The sequence below is a fragment of the Protobothrops mucrosquamatus genome, unplaced genomic scaffold, assembly GCF_001527695.2.
Source record: "Protobothrops mucrosquamatus isolate PMUCROS unplaced genomic scaffold, P.Mucros_1.0 scaffold3309, whole genome shotgun sequence".
NCBI classification, from domain to species: domain Eukaryota; kingdom Metazoa; phylum Chordata; class Lepidosauria; order Squamata; family Viperidae; genus Protobothrops; species Protobothrops mucrosquamatus.
The window spans coordinates 69,752-89,246 of NW_015389299.1; the positions used below are offsets into that span (position 1 = coordinate 69,752).

General features: G+C 40.9%; 1 protein-coding gene across 1 annotated transcript in view; it reads right to left on the bottom strand.

Annotated features, from left to right (window-relative positions):
• SYNPO (synaptopodin) overlaps window positions 1-18,848 on the bottom strand; it is a 61,810-nt gene extending 42,962 nt beyond the window's left edge. The window contains exons 1-2 of the mRNA XM_015826806.2: window positions 18,428-18,848; window positions 13,337-13,423 (exon numbers count right to left, since the gene is read on the bottom strand). Coding sequence (XP_015682292.2) covers window positions 13,337-13,423; window positions 18,428-18,848 — 508 coding nt within the window. The remainder of the gene's footprint in view (window positions 1-13,336; window positions 13,424-18,427) is intronic.
• Between the last annotated feature and the right edge of the window lie 647 nt (window positions 18,849-19,495).

Sequence of the window (19,495 nt, forward strand, 5' to 3'; positions counted from 1 at the left end):
CATCCATCCATCCATCCATCCATCCATCCATCCATCCATCCATCCATTTCTTTTCAACATAAAGTATTCCAGAAAAATGTAATAATTAATCACATAGGTATGGATAAATTAAAAAAAAACAGAATAGAAAACAGCTGCGTTTCATGTCTAATTTGATGTGTACTTCAAACAACCCTTTTGAAGAATAACTTATTCTAGTGGTGCTCAGTTGGGGATAACTGAAATCCAATAAACAGTGTGATTATATAAAGAATCCTTTAAAAACAAACAAAATGAGGAAGCCAGCCATGTGTTCTGGAGTGAAGTTCTACACACATTATCTAAATAACAATTTATGATATTTCCTCTCTTTATATAAGATTACTTGAGGATTCAAATAATGTCAATAAGTGTTTCCATTTAACTGAACAAACCCTTCAGATAAGCAAAATTACATAACATCACTGATCCTATAGATGATTTTTGTGTCCATGACATTTGCTGAAATACATAACTTATGTGTCAGTAGGCTTATCCTCATGTTTCCCTAGCTGCGGAACAAATATGTCCTATGAATAAAAACATAAATATGTTTATAAATGCTGTATCTTCCTAACCTTGCCTGTATCTTCCTAACCTTGTTTTCATCTCATTTTTACCCGTTAAGGCAGCTTAAAATGGTTTTTGGCTGGTTTATATTTGAAATAGCATTTTCCTTCTTATTTTGACACATTTTCTTCTGTAAATACAGTGTAAGCAAGCTACATTGATTATGTAGTTAATGACAAGGTCACAGATCTTGGAATCTGTCCGGCTGCTAGTAACCATGTTAAGCTGCTGGTATTTTTTGTATAATTAGGCAGAATGGGTGAGCTCCAGTTCCATTGACTGAGCAATGTCATCTATTGAGATACAGGAAGCACATATTTTCTGTTGTGGTGCCTGCCCCCCTGGAACAGCTTCTATCCAGAAAACATTATAGATCCCAACCTAAGGATGTCAAACCATCCTAAAATCTTATTTTATACATAAGCAGGAATGTTTTTACTCGGTGTACATGTCTCTCTTCCTTTTAATTGTTCTTGCCTTTTTTAATATTGTACACCACTTATGGAGTTGGTCAGCCTGGTAAAACAAACAAACAAGCAAATCAGTCTGATCTAATCTTTCCCCAGTCATTCAGCCCCTATCATCCTATCTTGATGTGACTTTCAGAAGAACATCTACAAGACTGGTGAATTGCACTTTAATGTGATTGCTTGGATCTGCGCAGAGTATTACTGCTTACTTGGTCAAAGCTCTACCGCTCCCTAAGAGAAGTTATCTCTTAAACCACCATCCCCCAAAGAAGCAGTTATGACAAACAAGCAATGGGGAAAATGTATTACATTTAACTTCCAATTCTCTGGAAATAATATTTTTCCTGTCTAAATAGAAAAACATTTTTTCTTTGACCTGCAACATGGCTTTTGAATGTCTTGAACTATCATGCCAAAGCTAAGCAAGTTTAGGAGAAAGAGACATAAGAATTTTGAACAATGATTATATAATACTATCACTGGAATTTTGGGTAATGGTGTCTAATAATATAATATAATGTAATGTAATGTAATGTAATGTAATGTAATGTAATGTAATAACATAACATAACATAACATAACATAACATAACATAATATATTTTACTATGTGCCTGTCTACTCTATTAAAAAAAACCTAATCTCTTCCTGAAGGAAAGAGACTTCAGTAATTCACCTACTAACAATCTCAGGGTTAAATTATATTGCATTTATTGTGGCAGTCCTTGAAGATGGCAGTTGACTCAAAATGAGGCAACAAACATAGTGAGTGAAACCTCACTATGAGGATTTTACAGAACGCCCATGCTGAAAAAACTTCATGGGTTGCCAACTGCTTTATGAACCAAATCCTATTACTCCCAATAATGGGGAAAGCCTTACATGACATATGACACAATACTAATAGAAGCACCTATTTCTACCTTATTTACACTTTTAGAACATCAGTGAGGCAGGTTTTGTGGTCCTAATGCAGGTACACTTGACATCAATGATTAATTCTGTTTTCTCTGTGTGAGGCTCTATCCTGGGGAACAGACTGCCTCTGGAGCTGAGGCAAGCCCACTCCATAGCACAGTTTAGAAGAGGTTCAGAAAATATGTGTACCCCAAGCTTTCCCTTGTTTTAATGGTTATGACATTTGTTATTAAAAGGTATTGTTTAAATTGTGTTTAAAAGCTTGTTTTAACATTATGTTTGCTATTTTATTATATTTATGTAAGCTTGCTTGAGTTGTTAAGGAGGCAAGGGCCACCCAAGTACTTTAAATAAAATAAAGAAATTAAAATGACACATTTTGAAATATATATTTTGAAACTTGGATATCTCAGATGCCAAATCTATCATAGCTGTATTAACAATGTCCTGGTTATTTAGCCTGTAAATCAATGTATGCCACAATTTACTGTTAACTTTACTAATTATTAAGTTCAGTTATGTAATATGTTGTTCCAGTTCAACTTCCAGATGCAATAAAATATTAATAACTGTGAACCAAAGGTTAAAATCAGACAATGTTGAGAGCTACTGTGCAATGTTGGGGGAGGGGAAATCCTTAAAAATTGTTAAAATCTCATAAAGGAAACTCATAAGATTTCAGTGATTTTGCCTATAGCTTCTTTCAAAATCTAATGAGAAAGAAATTGAAGTCATACTAACCTGACAACCTCAAAAGTTTATATGATTTTAACTTTCTTTGTTGAAATTGTGCCAGCTCTCACACAAGAATCCTGAAACACTGTGAGAATTGATGCCTTTGTGAGATTTCAAGTTTTTTTTCCTGGTTCTTTAAAAACACTATATAATTATGAGGATCTCTGGGTACTTAGGAGTCTTGCAGAGGTGTCTAGAAGCCTACAGGAACCTTATGAGTGATCTCTGGTGTAAATTATCACCTCTAGCACTTGGAAGGCAAAGCCACTGGTGAAAGACAAAAGCTAAGGGCCATTGATGGAGATGTACAGACATAAGAGAACTGTTTCCTAGAGAGTAGATCCTTCATTTTACTGAGAGTTACCAAACCAGTTTGTTTTCAACGTGGTCATGCTGCCTTTCTTCTGAGAAATTCCTGGTAATGCATATTTATTGACTTTTAATTACATTTATATTCCTGCAGGATTTCATAGTGGTATAAGTAGGGCTTTTTATTCACTATGTTAAACTGTTATCCATCCATCTTTGGGCTGGCTGGTATATTGATATGAAATTGTCAATCACTATCCTAGCTCTAATGCTTCTGTTCCTACCCACAGCTGACATCTGACATTTCTCCATGATAAGGGAGCCAAAGCTTAGGAGATTTTACATACCTTGGGCAGTGTCAGCATAACAGGGAAAACATTACTTTGATAATTGGTGTTACTGACATAACAGCCTGTCATCAGCGACAGATCAAATAATGTCAAATTAATGGAGACAAGATAGGAAAAAGCTTGTTGTCTAAGAACACTTATGTTGTGGTTAGGGGCATACAAAATAGGGATAGATTACAGCCATAGTCTTACCTTACTGTCCCAATTTTACCTTAATAATTATCCCATGAAGTAGATTCAGAAAAAGATAGAAATTAGTCTAAATTCAACCGGGGAATGTCTCTGGCTGAGGAAGATTTGAACCTGAATCACCTCAGTTCTAACCAAGCCCAGCACATAACCATAAGAAATCATAACTACTTTTTTTTTTTTTTTTTTAAAGATTCCCTCAGTCCTTTTTTGGACTTTCCAATTGCTCCCAGGGTGAAATCAAATGGAGCACTGAAATGGAGTTTAATGGAGAAATAAGCATGCTTCCCTGTGTCTTGAATTTGGACTCCTTTATTTTTGTTCCAGATACTGTGAGATTGAGAGGAAAGAAAAAGTGGAGCTGGCAGAAATAAGTAGATCATTAATTGAGGTCTTTGATAAGAGGTGCTTAGAAGACAATTCTAGACAAGACTGTTGTCCAAATTCCATTCCAGTAACATGATTGTATCTGGTGTGAGTTACTACTTTATTCAGACTAGCTCTATTGCATTAGAATGTTATCCAGTATGATTGAATGAGTTTATGGCAGAATTTCTACACCTTAACAGGAAAAAAAAAGGTGGGTTGGGGTGGATTGAAACAACTAGGCAACCATGTTGTAGGTGAGACCCATGCTTCTTGTCTTCTGGCATGCTTGCAAGTTCACCAATCCCCTAAGCCTTCAAAGGAATGTATTTAAATGACTTGATATAAAATAACAACACCTTCTAAAACTTGAGAAGGAGAGCATGACATTTTCTTTGAAATGTTTTGAGCTTTGACAATAAGAAATGAAAAGTGGGGGGCGGGGAATGGTGAGAGGAGGGTTGGCAAAACAACCCACTGTTTCTTTGCCTTAGCAACAGTTGAATAGTTGCTATCTCTCTCTCTCTATAACGAGGCAAGGGATACATTTTCCTATGTTCTACTTTTATTCAGATACATTTGATTTTTCTTTTGCGGCCACAGATCCAAATCTTGCATATAATAGAGTTTGACAATGGGCATAATGAAGCTTGTTTCCACCGAGATGAATGCCCATTGGCTGACTTTAAAGAAATATATTATTTGATTGATTGGTTTAAGTTAATCTTAATTTTGTACAGTTCAAGTTGATATTGTGTATATAATGCTCTTCTTTCTATTTTCCCCGCAATAACAACCCTATGAGGACGGTTGGGCTGAGAGAGGAGAGAGAGGGAGAGACAGAGAGGGAGAGGGAAAGAGAGAGAGAAGGGGGAGAGGGAGAGAGAGAGAGAGAAACTGGCCCAAATGGCATAGTTTTTGCTTGTTACGGGAGACTGTGTTCAATAAATTTAGAATCTTACATAATTCCAAAATATTAGCTGTTTTGCTACTTTGCTTTTATTCTGAGCTGCAGGAAGCTATAGAGCAGTGATGGCGAACCTTTTAAAGACCGAGTGCCCAAACTGCAACCCAAAACCCACTTATGCATCATCGGGTGCCGGGTGGGTGTGGCCCATTGGGTGGGCGTGGCTGCAGTGGTAACGGCAGACTGGGTGGGACTAAAAAGTTCAATCAATCAATTCCAACTTTGCAAGATCTTTTTTTTTTCCCCCAGAAGTTGAAATTGACTGATTGATTGAACCTTTTTTTTTTTGCACACGGTGGCAGAGACCAAAAGCGAAAAGGTTTTATAAAACCCAGCTGAAGGCCTAGGACTGGGGCGATGGCATGCATGCCCACAGAGAGGGCTCTGAGTGCCGCCTCTGGCACCTGTGCCATAGGTTCGCCACCACTGCTATAGAGCAAGGAAAAAGAACTTGACCAAAATATGCAAGAACTGTTATTTAGGCAAAAAGGACTGAAACATTTTTAAGTCCAGAGCAACAAGATAGCATTTGGAAGTGACTCAGGCACACACCTCCCTAATTCACAAGAGTATAACAAGCAGGGGGGAGAGAAGGTACAGCACAATTAGGCTTGTGAGATTCTATTATTATAGCCCATCTCAGTACAAATAATTTTAGTCTTCCTGGTGGTTATTTGGTCTGCTTTATTAGTAGGTTGACAGAAGCAGAGCAATGAGTATTAGGAATAAAAAGCATACTGTATAGTTCCTGATAATGCATGATCCTTTTGCTTTTTGAGAAACAGTCATTCCTTTGGGAAGTTCAACAAATACCCAAGAACTATGAAGATGTGTAAAAAAAATTACAATCATATAATGCAACAGGAGAAAATGAAACATCTTCCATCACCAAGAAAGGAAAAGATTGCATCTCTGTGGAACATTGGAATGAAATTGATCACTAGGGTTGGTAAGATAATGTTCTTGTCAGTTGGCAAGGCCAATGTTAATAGAGTAGAAAAAAAGAAAGCCTCTATCTCCATTCCTTTGTTATTTCCTAGTGGTATTCTGTCCCATAATCTCACATCTCCAGAAGCCAGAGAGGATGGCATGATCATTGTAATGTTTCCTGTTGCATAAATGTTTTAGCTCAGTGTTTCTCAGCCTTAGCAACTTTAAGATGGGCGAACTTCAATTCCCAGGATTCCCTAGCCAGCTTTGTGGAATTCTGGGAATTGAAGTCCACCTATCTTAAAGGTGCCAAGGTTGAAAAACACCACTTTAGCTGAAAGATGTGGCTGCTTTAAGATTTGCTATGACTTTAATAAATGGATTCCTTAACACAATCACACTTTTTTTCAAACTAGCATGGAAGCGTAACATTTCGGTGTAGACCTCTCTATCTTTTGATACTTGTTGGAATTTTTGGTAATTCTAAAGTATTAAACTGTAACTAGTACATCTTAGTAGCAGAAAAAGTAAAACTGGGTGAACAGTTTGTCTCTTCTGGGAAATAGTATCCAATTACTGGCTTAGTCTGACTGCATTTCCATGGAGAGGAATGTCAGTTCCTGTCACCTTACAAAACAAGACATTATCTTAGCCTTAACAGATATGAATCATAAAAACCATTCATTCTTTAAAAGGTTAGATGAAACTACAGTATTGTAGGACTGCAGATGATGTCATCAGCTAGTAAACTCCAGACATACAGACAAGACAACTAGACAACCACTTAAGATCCCAAAGGTGTTTTTTCAAAAGGCAACTGGACTTTCTTAAAGACCTTTGGGACAACCATAACCTGGATGATTGAGAATCTCCATAGACATCCATTTAAGTGTGACTATGCTTTACACTCTCTTATCACACAGCTTTACCTTTGTAATGAGAGATGTTGTCTTTACAGATTTAATGAAAGACAACTACAGCCACCAATCTATAATTGGTGGATTCCCTTCCTTAATAATAATAATAATAATAATAATAATAATAATAATAATAATAATAATAATAATAATAATAATAATAACAACAACAACAACAACAACAAAACAACAACAACAATAATAATAATAGTAGTAGTAATAATAATAGTAATAATAGTAATAGTAATAGTAATAGTAATAATAATAATAATAATAATAATAATAATAATAATAATAATAATAATAATAATAATAATAATAATGTTGGAAAGGACCTTGGAGGTCATCTAGTCCAACCCCCTGCTCAGGCAGGAAACCCTATACCATTTCGGACAAATGGCTGTCCAGTCTCTTCTTAAAAACTTCCTGTGTTGGAGCATTCACTGCTTCTGGAGGCAGGTTGTTCTACTGGTTAATTGTTCTAACTGTCAGGAAGTTTCTCCTTAGTTCTAGATTGCTTCTCTCCTTGATTAGTTTCCATCCGTTGCTTCTTGTCCTGCCTTCAGGCGCTTTGGAAAATAGCTTGACTCCCTCTTCTTTGTGGCAGATGTCACCTGCCAGTGGGAAAGTATCCACCAATGGGTTTTCTTCACATGGAGAAATTAAGTAAGTGTAGAAAGATGCCTGGGATAAAGGGGTTTAGTTACTTTTCAAGAGGTCTAGCAGGTCACAGACCAAGAGAAGGGGGTGGTGAGGAACATCAGGAGCACGCCTTCCTCCCACTTCACACCATTTCTATCGGTCCTGCTATGTTGGTTGGACTAGCAGGAATGGGCAGGGGCACAAGGTGAAATAGTGGTCAGTAATAAGAAAACTCCATCCTAAATGAATGCTGCAACAGGTGTTGGTAGAGAGTGATCATGGCTAACAGATGTAGGCTAACAGATGTAGGCTGTGGACTAGGCAAAATGAGAGTGCTGCTGTCCTCCACACCAAAGTAATACAAAGAATAACTATCCAACTAGTAATTATTGTCAGCAGAAGTGGCAGAAAATCTATAATGCACCAATTGTGACAGAAGCACCACCATCATCATGATGCTGGAAAAACCCTATTCTCTTTCCTGTTTAAATCAGAACTTCTGAGTAGCACACTTTCAGGAGGGCACTATTGGGGGAAGTGGGAAAGCACCACTTTTAAACTGGGCCATCTTAAAATGACTTTAAGCAGCCTCTTCTGGGAAGAGACAAAGGCAAGGTCCTGAGATTATGTGATATAAAGCTGTTTCTCAGAGCTATGCTTATGCCATATTCAGGGGACATGAATATGGACATGAGCAAGAGTCCAGTTACTTGATCATCAGTGGTTACATAAGTGTGTCGGCTCCTAAGGTTTCAAGTTGCTCAGAATCAATAGCTTTGCCCCCAAACATTTTGTTCCAAGGAAGCAGTGCATTTTTTTTCTTCAAGTATAGTTTCTTTCATCAAAATGTTACAATGTAAAGAAATTATTTGTTAAAATAATGTTAAAAAGGGAGGATTTTATTCCCTCTTTTGGAAAATTCATTTCAGAACTAAATTACACAGAATGGTGGCGAGTTCTCCTTCTACTGAAAGTCTTTAAGAGCAGACCAGACAGCTGTCAGTCAGAGAGATGCTTTAAACTGGATCCCTACACTAAGCAGGGAGTTGGAACTTGAGAGTCTAAATAGCCTCTTCGAATGCTAGGATTCTATGAAATTTGATGCTGTGGAAGACATTATCTCTGGAAGAACATTTCCCCACAGCCTGCCATTTGATGCTGTACAGAGAATAGAAACTTTTTCTTTTAAAAGGACATGAGTAAAACAAACATGTTTTTTAAAAATTGCACCTCTTCTTTTTGTCTGTGATTAAAAGGCAGGTCCTCATGAGTGATGTTACTAGGAGAACAAATGCAAAGCATCTACCTCAGTGGTTCTCAACCTTTTTAATGCCGCGACCCCCAACCGGTCATAAGTCAAGGACTAAACCGGTCGTAAGTCGAGGACTAAACCGGTCGTAAGTCGAGGACTTTCCCTGCCCGGGAGCGCTGCACATGCGTGGTTCCGCCCCCTGTGCCGGCCGAGGCGTAGCTGGCAAGTGGCAGAGACGGAGCAGGCCGACCACCAGCTGGCCCAGCTCAAGGGAGGTAAGGCACCCGCCGGAAAAGGGGGAAAAAATGGTGGACAGCCTTGCTTGGCGACCCCCGTGAAATGGTCGATCGACCCCAAATGGGGTCGCGACCCATAGGTTGAGAACCGCTGATCTACCTGATAGTGTAGACCCCTGGTGTACACACACACACAAGAGCAAAATGTTCAAATGTTCAGCTTTAAATGGTCCTCATTCCCACCCCAACATTGGATGGCACTCTCCCCAAAATGGTTCTCTTATGCTTGTGGAAGGACTGGAGACTTCCACATTTACCACCTCCCAGGTATTATTGCATTCACTCACCATGACCTAAGTGTAGCCATAAAATGCACCTTGGAGTCCTTGTAAAATCACATTCATAGTTCAGATTATGAGGCTTCTCTGTATTTAGTAATTTACACACTTCTCAGAACTTGCTGAGTTGGTACCATGATGAAAAGAATGCTTTGGAGGCTCTTCTGCTTTTGCTAATATTTCCAAAACAATATTCTCACAATAGTCCCATAAAAACCAGAGGATTGAAGAAGATGTAAAAAATTGATGATACTCTCATGTTTATATCAGACTGAAGACCCTACTTTTATATATTTGCATCCTGGTGCCTGGGGTAAGTACATAAATCCTAGTTTTTCAATTATGGCATCATGATGGATGCCTTTATCACTTACCCAGCCCCTGTGAATACTTAAGTCACAAATGTTGGATGCTAGGAGGCCCAGTAAAGTTAGCAATTGGCAAGCTTAAAGCAGACAGTAGTGATACTGCCTAGTTTACTTTCTCTATGTTCAGCTAATGGTTAGCCTGTGTACTGAATAATGGTTGATTGAAGGTGCTGTTTGGGAGCGCTGGACAAAACTGTGCTGAATATATCGTTATTAAATTGTGGAAGAAAGAATGGGAAAATTTAGTGTTGAATTTCAAGTGCATCAGCAATTACATTTGCAAATAAAGTGGATGATGGCATTGCAAAACTTTGTATTTCCTGTCTTAAAATGGCAGGGAATCAGGCAGGTGATGTGAGTCAATTGTCCCATTGATATTTCATGGTGTGATTTAAAATTCTACTGCAAAGCAGTAGAAAATGATTTGGAGACTATATACTGTCCTGTTCTAGGATCACAGGGTCCTTTCCCTTGCCACAGTGAATAGGTGACCCCACCCCTATCAGTTCTATTCCAATTTCAGAGCTATTATCGTTTCTCAAAGTAGACCCAATCAAACCTGCTCATTCTATCTTCCACTGGAACATTCACGTCGGTGCCGATAAAAGCAGGCCAGAACAGCTACTGCTATTCATCTAAACCAGCGGTTCTCAACCTATGGGTCGCGACCCCATTTGGGGTCGATCAACCATTTCACGGGGGTTGCCAAGCAAGGCTGTCCACCATTTTTTTCCCCTTTTCCGGCGGGTGCCTTACCTCCCTTGAGCTGGGCCAGCTGGTGGTCGGCCTGCTCCGTCTCTGCCGCTTGCCAGCTACGCCTCGGCTGGCGCAGGGGGCGGAACCACGCATGCGTGGCACTCCCGGGCAGGGAAAGTCCTTGACTTACGACTGGTTGGGTAGTCCTCAACTTACGACCAGTTTAGTCCTCGACTTACGACCGGTTGGGGGTCGCGGCATTAAAAAGGTTGAGAACCACTGATCTAAACAAACTTTGTGACCCCATTTGTCTCAAATACTATTTGAAGGTTCTATGGGGTTTTTCTTTTTGGTGAGAGAATAAATCTGTTTTTATTGGCTTGCTACCTTAGACCCACTTTTATCATGCTTGGAAGCTGGCACAAAGAAGTACTCAATGCTCACTACTACCACTACTAGACTTGGGGAAAGGACAGAAATGGAAGCAGGTCGAAAGACTGAAAAACATACCCACCAGGAACGTTCTCCTTTTTGCTAAATCTTTCTACTGATTTTGTACTAGGACAAATGGCCTTTTAGGTACCGTTTCCTTGTACTGTCAAGAATCCTACCAAGCTTTCAAACTTTTAAATAGGCCTTTCTCCAAACTGTAGTCATTCTGCTGGATTTTGTGAAGTTTTGCCTGTCTTCTTTGATTTAATTTAGCCAATAGTCTCACAACAGTGTTCACATTCCTATATGGCAGCAGAGCAAAAGTGCCTCAGAAACCTATAAAAAGCTACAGTGGTGCTTCAAAGATCATCATATTGTAGATAGTTTCTATTGAAAATCAAATCCAACAGTCACTTTAAACTGATACACAAAAGCTAGAAAAACCTTACAGCTCTTTAAACCTTTTGCAGACTGCAGCCTCTTTTGTGTTTATTTTAGGAGCAAATATTCAATGTTTCAATATTGTGGTCCAGATGGATCTAATTATTTACATATTCTTCTCGTTAGCTTCCAAATGCAGCACACAGTCCAGAATAGGAGTAGAAAATTGTCATGCCCCAGATGTTGCTGCACTACAACTCCCAGCGCCCATCACTATTGCTCATAATAATTGGGCAACTGAAAATTGTGTTTGAATTTCTGAACACTGGTTCCAGAAGATTCTGATTTGGCTCTCACTCTGGCTAATCACAGTGGCTTTTCTGAGTAAATTCTGTGTTGTCAAAGCTACATCAGGAAATTCAAGCAGCCCTTTTTGTGGAGGATTTCATGTTTGGTACAAAAATCCTCATAAGAAATTAAGTTATTATTTTCTTTTCAAATGGGCAAATGGTGGCAGAAAGTTTCAAGTCTAAAGAATTTTCCTTGGACCAATGAGACTTTCCCAATCTTTTCTAGCAGTAGCCAGCAACGGGACTGCCTTGAGTATATTTCTGGGCCTGGACAGGACATCAGGCTGCTGCCCTTGGAAATGTCTGAGGGAAGAAGACCCATGGATGGGACTTCCAGTTCTGTGTGAGGCAGTTGAGCACCTTAGAAGTTTTCTTCGACATAAAGGGGTTCCATTCTGGATGGACAAGCAGAGCTTTTTAGCACAGAGGGTGATGACGAAAGTCTGGCTGAGAAGCAAGTAGCAGTTTAATGGCTGGAACAGGACAAACAACTAAAGGAGGGGGGATGTCAACAAACCACTGCCTACTAAGATTATACCTGCATTTCTCACATTCATATTAGCAGTACCCTTAGGCTAAAATAGGTGGCTGTGCATAGCAAGGACACATGGCGGGAAGAGGTCAAAATAGTCTTCCTTTTAGATATTTATTTTCTGGTCAAGACTGAGTTAAATAATATGCTAGTGTTCCAATATTCAAATGGATCTAGGCATCACAGAATACTTTGGTCAAGTGGATCTAGCATAGATGGGTATGGATTCATCAGAGTTTATTGACTTACATTTCTTACATATGCTCCTGTCTTTCTCTGCCTGCTAGCTTTCAAGAGTGAAGTGAACTAGAAGGGCAAAAGTAATCCTGAATGACAAGCCAAAGGAGAGGCAGCAAGAACACGGATGACCAAAGGCTGCAAATGGTAACTTGTATGGCCAGTAATCTGATTTGCAAGGCAAGAGATTTTGATGGAATTAGAACATGGCACACAAAGGACACCAAATGCTACAAATCTCAGTGTTTTTCCGGACGTTGTGGAGCGGAGGCACCTACATCAATGACATTGAGCTGTGATGGTTCCTTCTCCACAAATTGCATACACCAGTGAATGTCATATCCCGACTTCTGTGCTCCACTATGCAGGCGGCCTGGAAACCACGATACAGTTGATCCCTAAAGAGGGTACATCAGGTTCCACAGAGGATGGTGCACAAAGTGAGTTTATCTCTACATAGGTGAACTTGCCGCAGTCCGGGAAAAGTCCACTTGGTCCAGGTTTCTCCGGCACCTTAAAAACCCGAGGTAGACCTGACAGTCCGAATTGGACATGCCCCACAGTGGGGGCGCAGGGGAGGTTTCCCTTCCCTGCAGGGCTCCTTTGAGATGCCCCACTGAAAACCCACGCGAGGAGAGACCCACGTTTTCCGTGTCTCCCGAAGAGAAACCCAGCCGCCGCCGCCGCGTTCGGTTCGATCGCCCCCGGAGGCGAGCGGCTCTTCCCTTGTGCTACCCCTGGCCAAGAATAATCCTGGAAAAAAAAAACGCAAGGAAAAGCGGCCCGGCCCGGCCTTCCAGTTCCTGGCGACCCGTTCCCTCCTGTCTCCCTGGAAGGGCGGGGGCAGGCGAAGGGGCGGATGCCAACATCCCGAGCCGACAGGTTCCCGCGCCAACAAAGTTCGGTTAGCTGCCTTGGCCCGCCGACAAATGGCAGCAGCAAACCCGCCGCGGCTGGGAGAGCGGAAGGGTTCGGCTGGAAAAAAAGGACACGCCGCAGAGCCAGCGGCTGTCGAGGCAACAGGTAGCCCTGACTCGCCTCTGGATTTTCAGCCCGGCGCCCCCTTCCTCCTGGCCCGTCTATTGCCCCACAAGCGCCCCCCGGGATCCGTCTCCCCCCTTCCCTTCCTCTTACCGTGCCTCCCCTTCCACGGGGGGTGGGCTGGATCCCCTTCGCAAGCACCGGGCTCCGATCCTCCCCTCTCTCTGTGTGTGCGCGTCTCTCCTCAAGCGAGCTGCCTCTTCTCCAGCCTCTCTGCCGCCGGGTTTGCACGGCAGCACGCTTTCTCTGCCTGCTCCCGGCTGCTCCAAAAGCGGATCGGGTGTCCGGCTTTACGCAGCAACTGGCCGCGTCTGTCAAATCGGAGCCGAGGGACCCGGGCGCGGAGGAGGGGAGGGGAGGCGAGGGGGGGGGGCTTGAGAGAGCAACCCCCAGCCTGGTGCTCCTGGACGCCCCGGCGCGAGCCAGTTGGAGGCTTCGCTTTGCATCAGCCGCCCTAGCGGTGAGAGCAGAGGCAAAGCGGGACGAGCGCGCCCTTGCTCAGCTTGGCTGACTCACCGAGGCTGCCTGCGCTTTTTCTCCTCCCGCTTCCTCCCTTCCCTCCCCCCCCCGCGCGCTTCTTTATTTATTTTAAAGTCGCTTGTTTCCTTTGACTCATCGGGCTCGCCGTCGACGGATTTCTGTCCCATCCCAGAGCCGTTCCGGGCATTCCCTTCGGCGGAATGGGATCCGAGTGGGACCCCTGGGCCAGCAGTTGGTGGGGGCGGTCAGCCTGTTCACGCGCGAGCGCGGTACCCCCGCACCACCCTCGCAGAGGCTCGACTTGGATAGGCGCAGTTTGCCGTTTGGCAAGGAAAGCGATAAACGCGCCTCTGCTCTTAGGAAATCCACGCACACGCCTCTCTCCCTTCTCGCCCGGCCGCGCCAGTGTTTTATATGGCGATCGGAGTTTTCGCAGGTCGCAAACCGTCCCTCTTTCGATTGGCACCGCGCTCGGGTGTTGTTGAGAAAGTTCACGCCGTGGGTTTTGACTGATAAAAACGGCGGTCCAGCTTTCACACGTTTCAAAGGAATCTAACCGATTTGGACTATTCCTTGTGCCGTGCAGGAAATGTAGAATTTTTTCCCACAAATTGTATTTGGTGACGTTTATTAAGAATTATCTACAATAATTCTTGAATATAATTACATTTTTTAGTTTAATTTTATTATTTGGGAAAACTACATGCCAACACACCCATTTTCCGTCCTCCTTTTAAAGCCTGGCATCTTGCCTTGCTTATGGATCATACAGCAGTTGTCCAGATATATTAGTTTGATATTTTCAATTTTGATATTTTTATAAGTGATGACAGGTTATCAAAATCATGTCCAAGGCAATTCTGGACCTGTTTCTTTTTTCAAACACACAAACAGCTCCATAATGATAGTTTTTATCTTAATTTAAACTTCCCTTAATTTAGAGTACCTCTAGGTAGGAGGGCAAAATACCAGCCATTGCATATTAAAAGGCACACCTTCTGAGAAAGTTATTTTTCTCTCTCACAGAATTCCTCTCTTTATGTTTCCACTTTTATCACCAAGCTCCTGATATCTGATTCATTCTCAAGTATTTATCATATTCTCAGGGGGGGGGGGTTTCTTTGTCCTTAAGAAAAATCCTGCAGTTTCCTTACGCACTATCATCAGGAGGATATGCCATTCAGATAACAGTTCTCCAAAATGCTAGACTACCAACATCTCTATATTCCTCAGCTAGCACAATTGGGTGGCTGTTACATACATTGGGCTCTAATTTCCTGAATTGATCCAGGGGTGGTCATGGAGCTCTTTTAACTTGTCTCTCTTACCCATCTAAAATATTTCCAAATTAGTCTGGTCCTATTTCAAAACCTAAGAGATCTCCAATTACAGGTCATTTTTGAGAGTTGTACTGTATCTGTGTTTACCATTAAATGAAGTTGACTCTGCAAAGTTATTCTACAGAGTATTGCTTCACATGCCTCTGATTTCTCCATCTCTCCTTGCTCTGCTTTTTGGGTTTCACTTGATTTTTAAAAGATTTGGGACGAGTTGTATTTAACTTGGAAAACAGATCACTGTTTTAGAAAGTCTGCCAACCTGCACTCTTAGACTTAACTCAGAATCCTGGAGGATTTCCCTGCTTCTCTTACTGATAGTTTAAATGATCAAAACATAAAACATATGCACGGTGACAAGAAAAACTGTTTTTTTCCTTTTGTTTTTGAAAAACCATAACTCAAGGGGGGTGGGGAATTCAGGGCAGCAGCTGAAAAGAAATCTTTTTTTTCATATAATGCATAACTTTCTAATAATATAGTTCAATTTCCAGCTGGACAGTTTTAAAAGGGAATTAACAAATGCATAAATGTTAAGGTTATATACTGTATTATACCAATAGCACTTAATGAGGACAGCAGGCAAGGAAGAAGGAAATGGAAGGAAAAACGGAATAAAAATAATCACAGCATTACCAATGAGAGCTTTAAAATGATTTTACCAACTGGGGAAGTCCATTAATCGGTGACTGGTTTAAAGTCCATCCACAACAATGGACTTATTCAAGAGGGAGGATGGGAATATAGCTATTAGACTAGCTAGGCCCATTTTTACAGACCCCTTGAGAGGTGGAATATCCATTTTCCTTGCTAAGGATTTTCATGCTACCTTGGGGGGGGGTATTAGGACCCTGCCTTACCTTCAATATCTTTCCTTATATCACTTAGTATCACTTGCTAGGAACACAATTGGGACTATGCAATTGGCATTGATCTTGCTGATGGGCTGTAGTAAGGCCCATGGAAACATAATGCTGAACTAGGTTGGCTTTTGGCTTTATTCAGAGTTTTTGTACTGGTTGTGTTCTAATATACTTTTGTTATATTGCTACCAAAATGTGTGCGTGTGTGTGTGTGTGGGGGGGGTTGTATCTATGGCTATAGTTATAGCCCAGAATGTAGTCTTTTCTTAGAATTAAATGCTCCCATCTCCTATAGTTCCATAGTTTATTGGGGCAAGTAGCTTCTATATCTTTGTGCTCTAGAAGTAAATCAAAGAAAGGGGGGGGGGAAGTCATCCAATACAAGAATAGATAATTACATTTTACTATAAATGCCATGCCAGGTCTAAATTGTAAAGTAATAAGGTATCCAGGTGACTTTGACTTAACTTTGAAGATCAAGTTACACAGGAAAATAAATATTATATAATTAATTTAACAAGTCACAGGAGGATCCAAGGACAGAACAAATATTCATGATAATTCAGAACCCCTTTCAAATTTTTGCATCCTAAAAACAAGATTGGTGATTGTTTATGGGCAGAAAGATGCCTTATACACAACACAGCCATTGAAAAGAGCAACCTGAGTCTTATGTTAGTCATCCTCTTAATATGAAGGAACTTTCACCAAACCTTTGTTGTGAGGTCAACATGTTTGTTTATTTTTCACTCATCTCCCTTAAAGACAAATGTCCAGCTTTCTGCCTACAATCCATGCCACAGGTTTCCAGTACCCAAGATATAGCTACACACAACATGCTAACATCTAGGATCACAAGTTGCAAGCAACCCTATATTTTATGGGGAAAGTGTAAGAATTTGCCTTGAGTTGCTGGCACAAAATAGCAATCTTGGAATCACTTTACATTCAACTATATTTCAGTTTTTTGAATTGAATAATAGCAACAGCCACTCAGTATCCTTTTTTTTTGTCACCTCACACTTTTCTACATTTCTTTTCCTTCTGAACTTCCTAATCACATTACCTCTAGGTAATACTGGAAAATGATTCATGTATTTGATATTGTGGATTTCAGTCCATAAAAACATATATATATATATGTATGCCATAGTAAATGTGTTAGTCTTTATTGTGTTACAAGTCTTTTAAAAAAATTTACTTGGGTTAGAAATAGAGTTAAAGCTCATACAGGAAACCTTAACTATGGAGTTTATGATACTCAGCAGATCTCACAATTTGCTACTGTGTTGTTTCCCTGTAACACTAGCAGCTCTTTCTGATACAGAAAGTCCTCAACTTATGACCACGATCAAGACCCCAATTTCCAGTGCTAAGCAAGACAGTTAAGTGAGCTTTGCCACACTTTACGACTTTTCTTGCCATAGTTATTAAATGAATCGTTGCAGTTGTTAAGTTAGTAACATGGTTGTCAAGTCAATCTGGCTTTCCCGTTGACTTTGCTTGTCAGAAGGTCACAAAAGGAGATCACGTGACTCCAGGATGCTGCAACTGTCATAAGTTGCCAGTTGCCAAGTATTCAAATTTTGATCATGTGACCATGAGTGTGCTTCAACAGTTGTGTGAAAAACAGTCATAAGTCACTTTTTTCAGTGCTGCTGTAACTTTGAGCGGTCACTGAATGGTTGTAAGCCAAGGACTACCTGTATCATGTTAGGGCCACATCTGATATATTGTTGACCAGATGGAATTCAACTAGAACTGTGATAGGCGACCTTGGCTCTTTTATGACCCATGGACTTCAACTCCCAGAATTCCTGAGCCAGCATGGCTGGCTCAGGAATTCTGGGAGTTGAAGTCCACAAGTCATAAAAGAGCCAAAGTTGTCTACCCCTGAACTAGAAGCTGTAGCCGGTCTGGTCCTTCCTTCTCTCTCTCTCGAATACACACACATATGCAAATTCGCAAAGCAAAGTCACCAGTCTGTATTTTCAGCCATATTAAAGAAGTCACTTCCAATAAATCCTGTGGGGTGTTTTGTTTTTGTTTTTTAGAAAATTATGATTGTTATTTAATCCGATAAAGTCCAAGCAAACTAATACTTGCCTTATCCCTGAGAAAGCAGAGTCCTTTTGATTTGAAGCTGCACTGAAAGCAGCAAGAACTTACAACTGAGTGGCAAAAGTTTCACAATGACTGGTTAATGCTAGAAAACGATTCTGGAGGAGATCAGCTTCGTATTCATTTGCCAAACCATCTTCGCAGCCGGGAAAGTCAAGAAAGTCTCATTGACTCCAATGGAACTGAGGGCAACTTTTCTTTTTCCCAGGCCCTGCATGGAAGAATGCATGGAAGGGGGCGGGGTGAAGACTCTGTATCCTAGACCTGCCTCTACTATCCTTTGCTTCTTTAGGCTGCACTTTTACTGATTATTGATTGGCAAATGTTTATCTTATCTCTCTTCTTACAGCTGGAGCAGGATTAAAAAGTGAGATCATACTTACTCGCTTTCCGAGGTTCTTCGGCAGGAGAGAGCAGAACTCGTTTCACTTTCACCACTTTCCAGTCTCGACTTTGATCATCCCTGTTGCTAATCCCAGGATCCATCGCATCAGAAACAGGCCACGGAGAGTCTCCTCGTTTCTCATTGGACACCGGCCTGCTGTCATTGCTTTTGCAGGGGAGGACATTCCCATTGGCTCTCCAAGTTTCCTTCTGGAGATTTTCTCCATCTGACTCTTTCCTTACTTGCTCTCCATGGCTACTATCGTTTCCCGTTCCTTGCAGCCTTGCCAAATAGCTTTTGCCTTCTGCAGGGCCAACCTTAGATTTCTTAATAATGTGAGGATTTGGGTCAGCTCTGCCGGAGCCTGCAAAGTTGGGCTGAGGTTGGAGGCAAGGTGGTTGTAAGGTCGTTTTTAGCATTTTGCCTCTTGTTGGATAATATTCAGTGCTTGGCAGAGCTGTTCTTCTTCAGAAGAAAATTCTTTGCAGTTTTCAACTCTTCTTGGATATTGCCTGGGAAGGCAGAAAAGCAAATTATATCCTTCAGTCCAATAAGCCTTTCACAAGCCTGACCACAAAGCTCTTAAGTGCAGGGATAAGATGGCACCAAGAACACATGATGCATTTTAAAAAGGAATTTGGGATTTAAGTGATGGAAAACAGACATATTTCTCTTTAATTCCTTTGCAGCCTTCAAATTGTTCAGATGAACAAAGGAGAGTTTCTGACAGGACTTTCCTTGTCATGTTTAGGTACAAGGTAGTTTCCCAATAGATGCATTTTAGAAGAAACAAATGGCTTTTTTTAACAGTGTTTAAGATACAAACACACAAAAAAGATGTGTCTACATTATTTTACATAGCTATTCAATCTATGAATTTAAAGTAATATCTTCATATATGAGCAGATGATTTTGCATTAAGGAAAATGTTGCCAATTTTCCTTTTTCACATCCATTTCTGCCCCCATAGCCCTAAAGAACAATAAGGCTTAAATTAATCATGGTTGATTGTTCTCAGTGAGACTAAAACCTAATTGAAATAAAATAATCAATCCATTCGAATGGT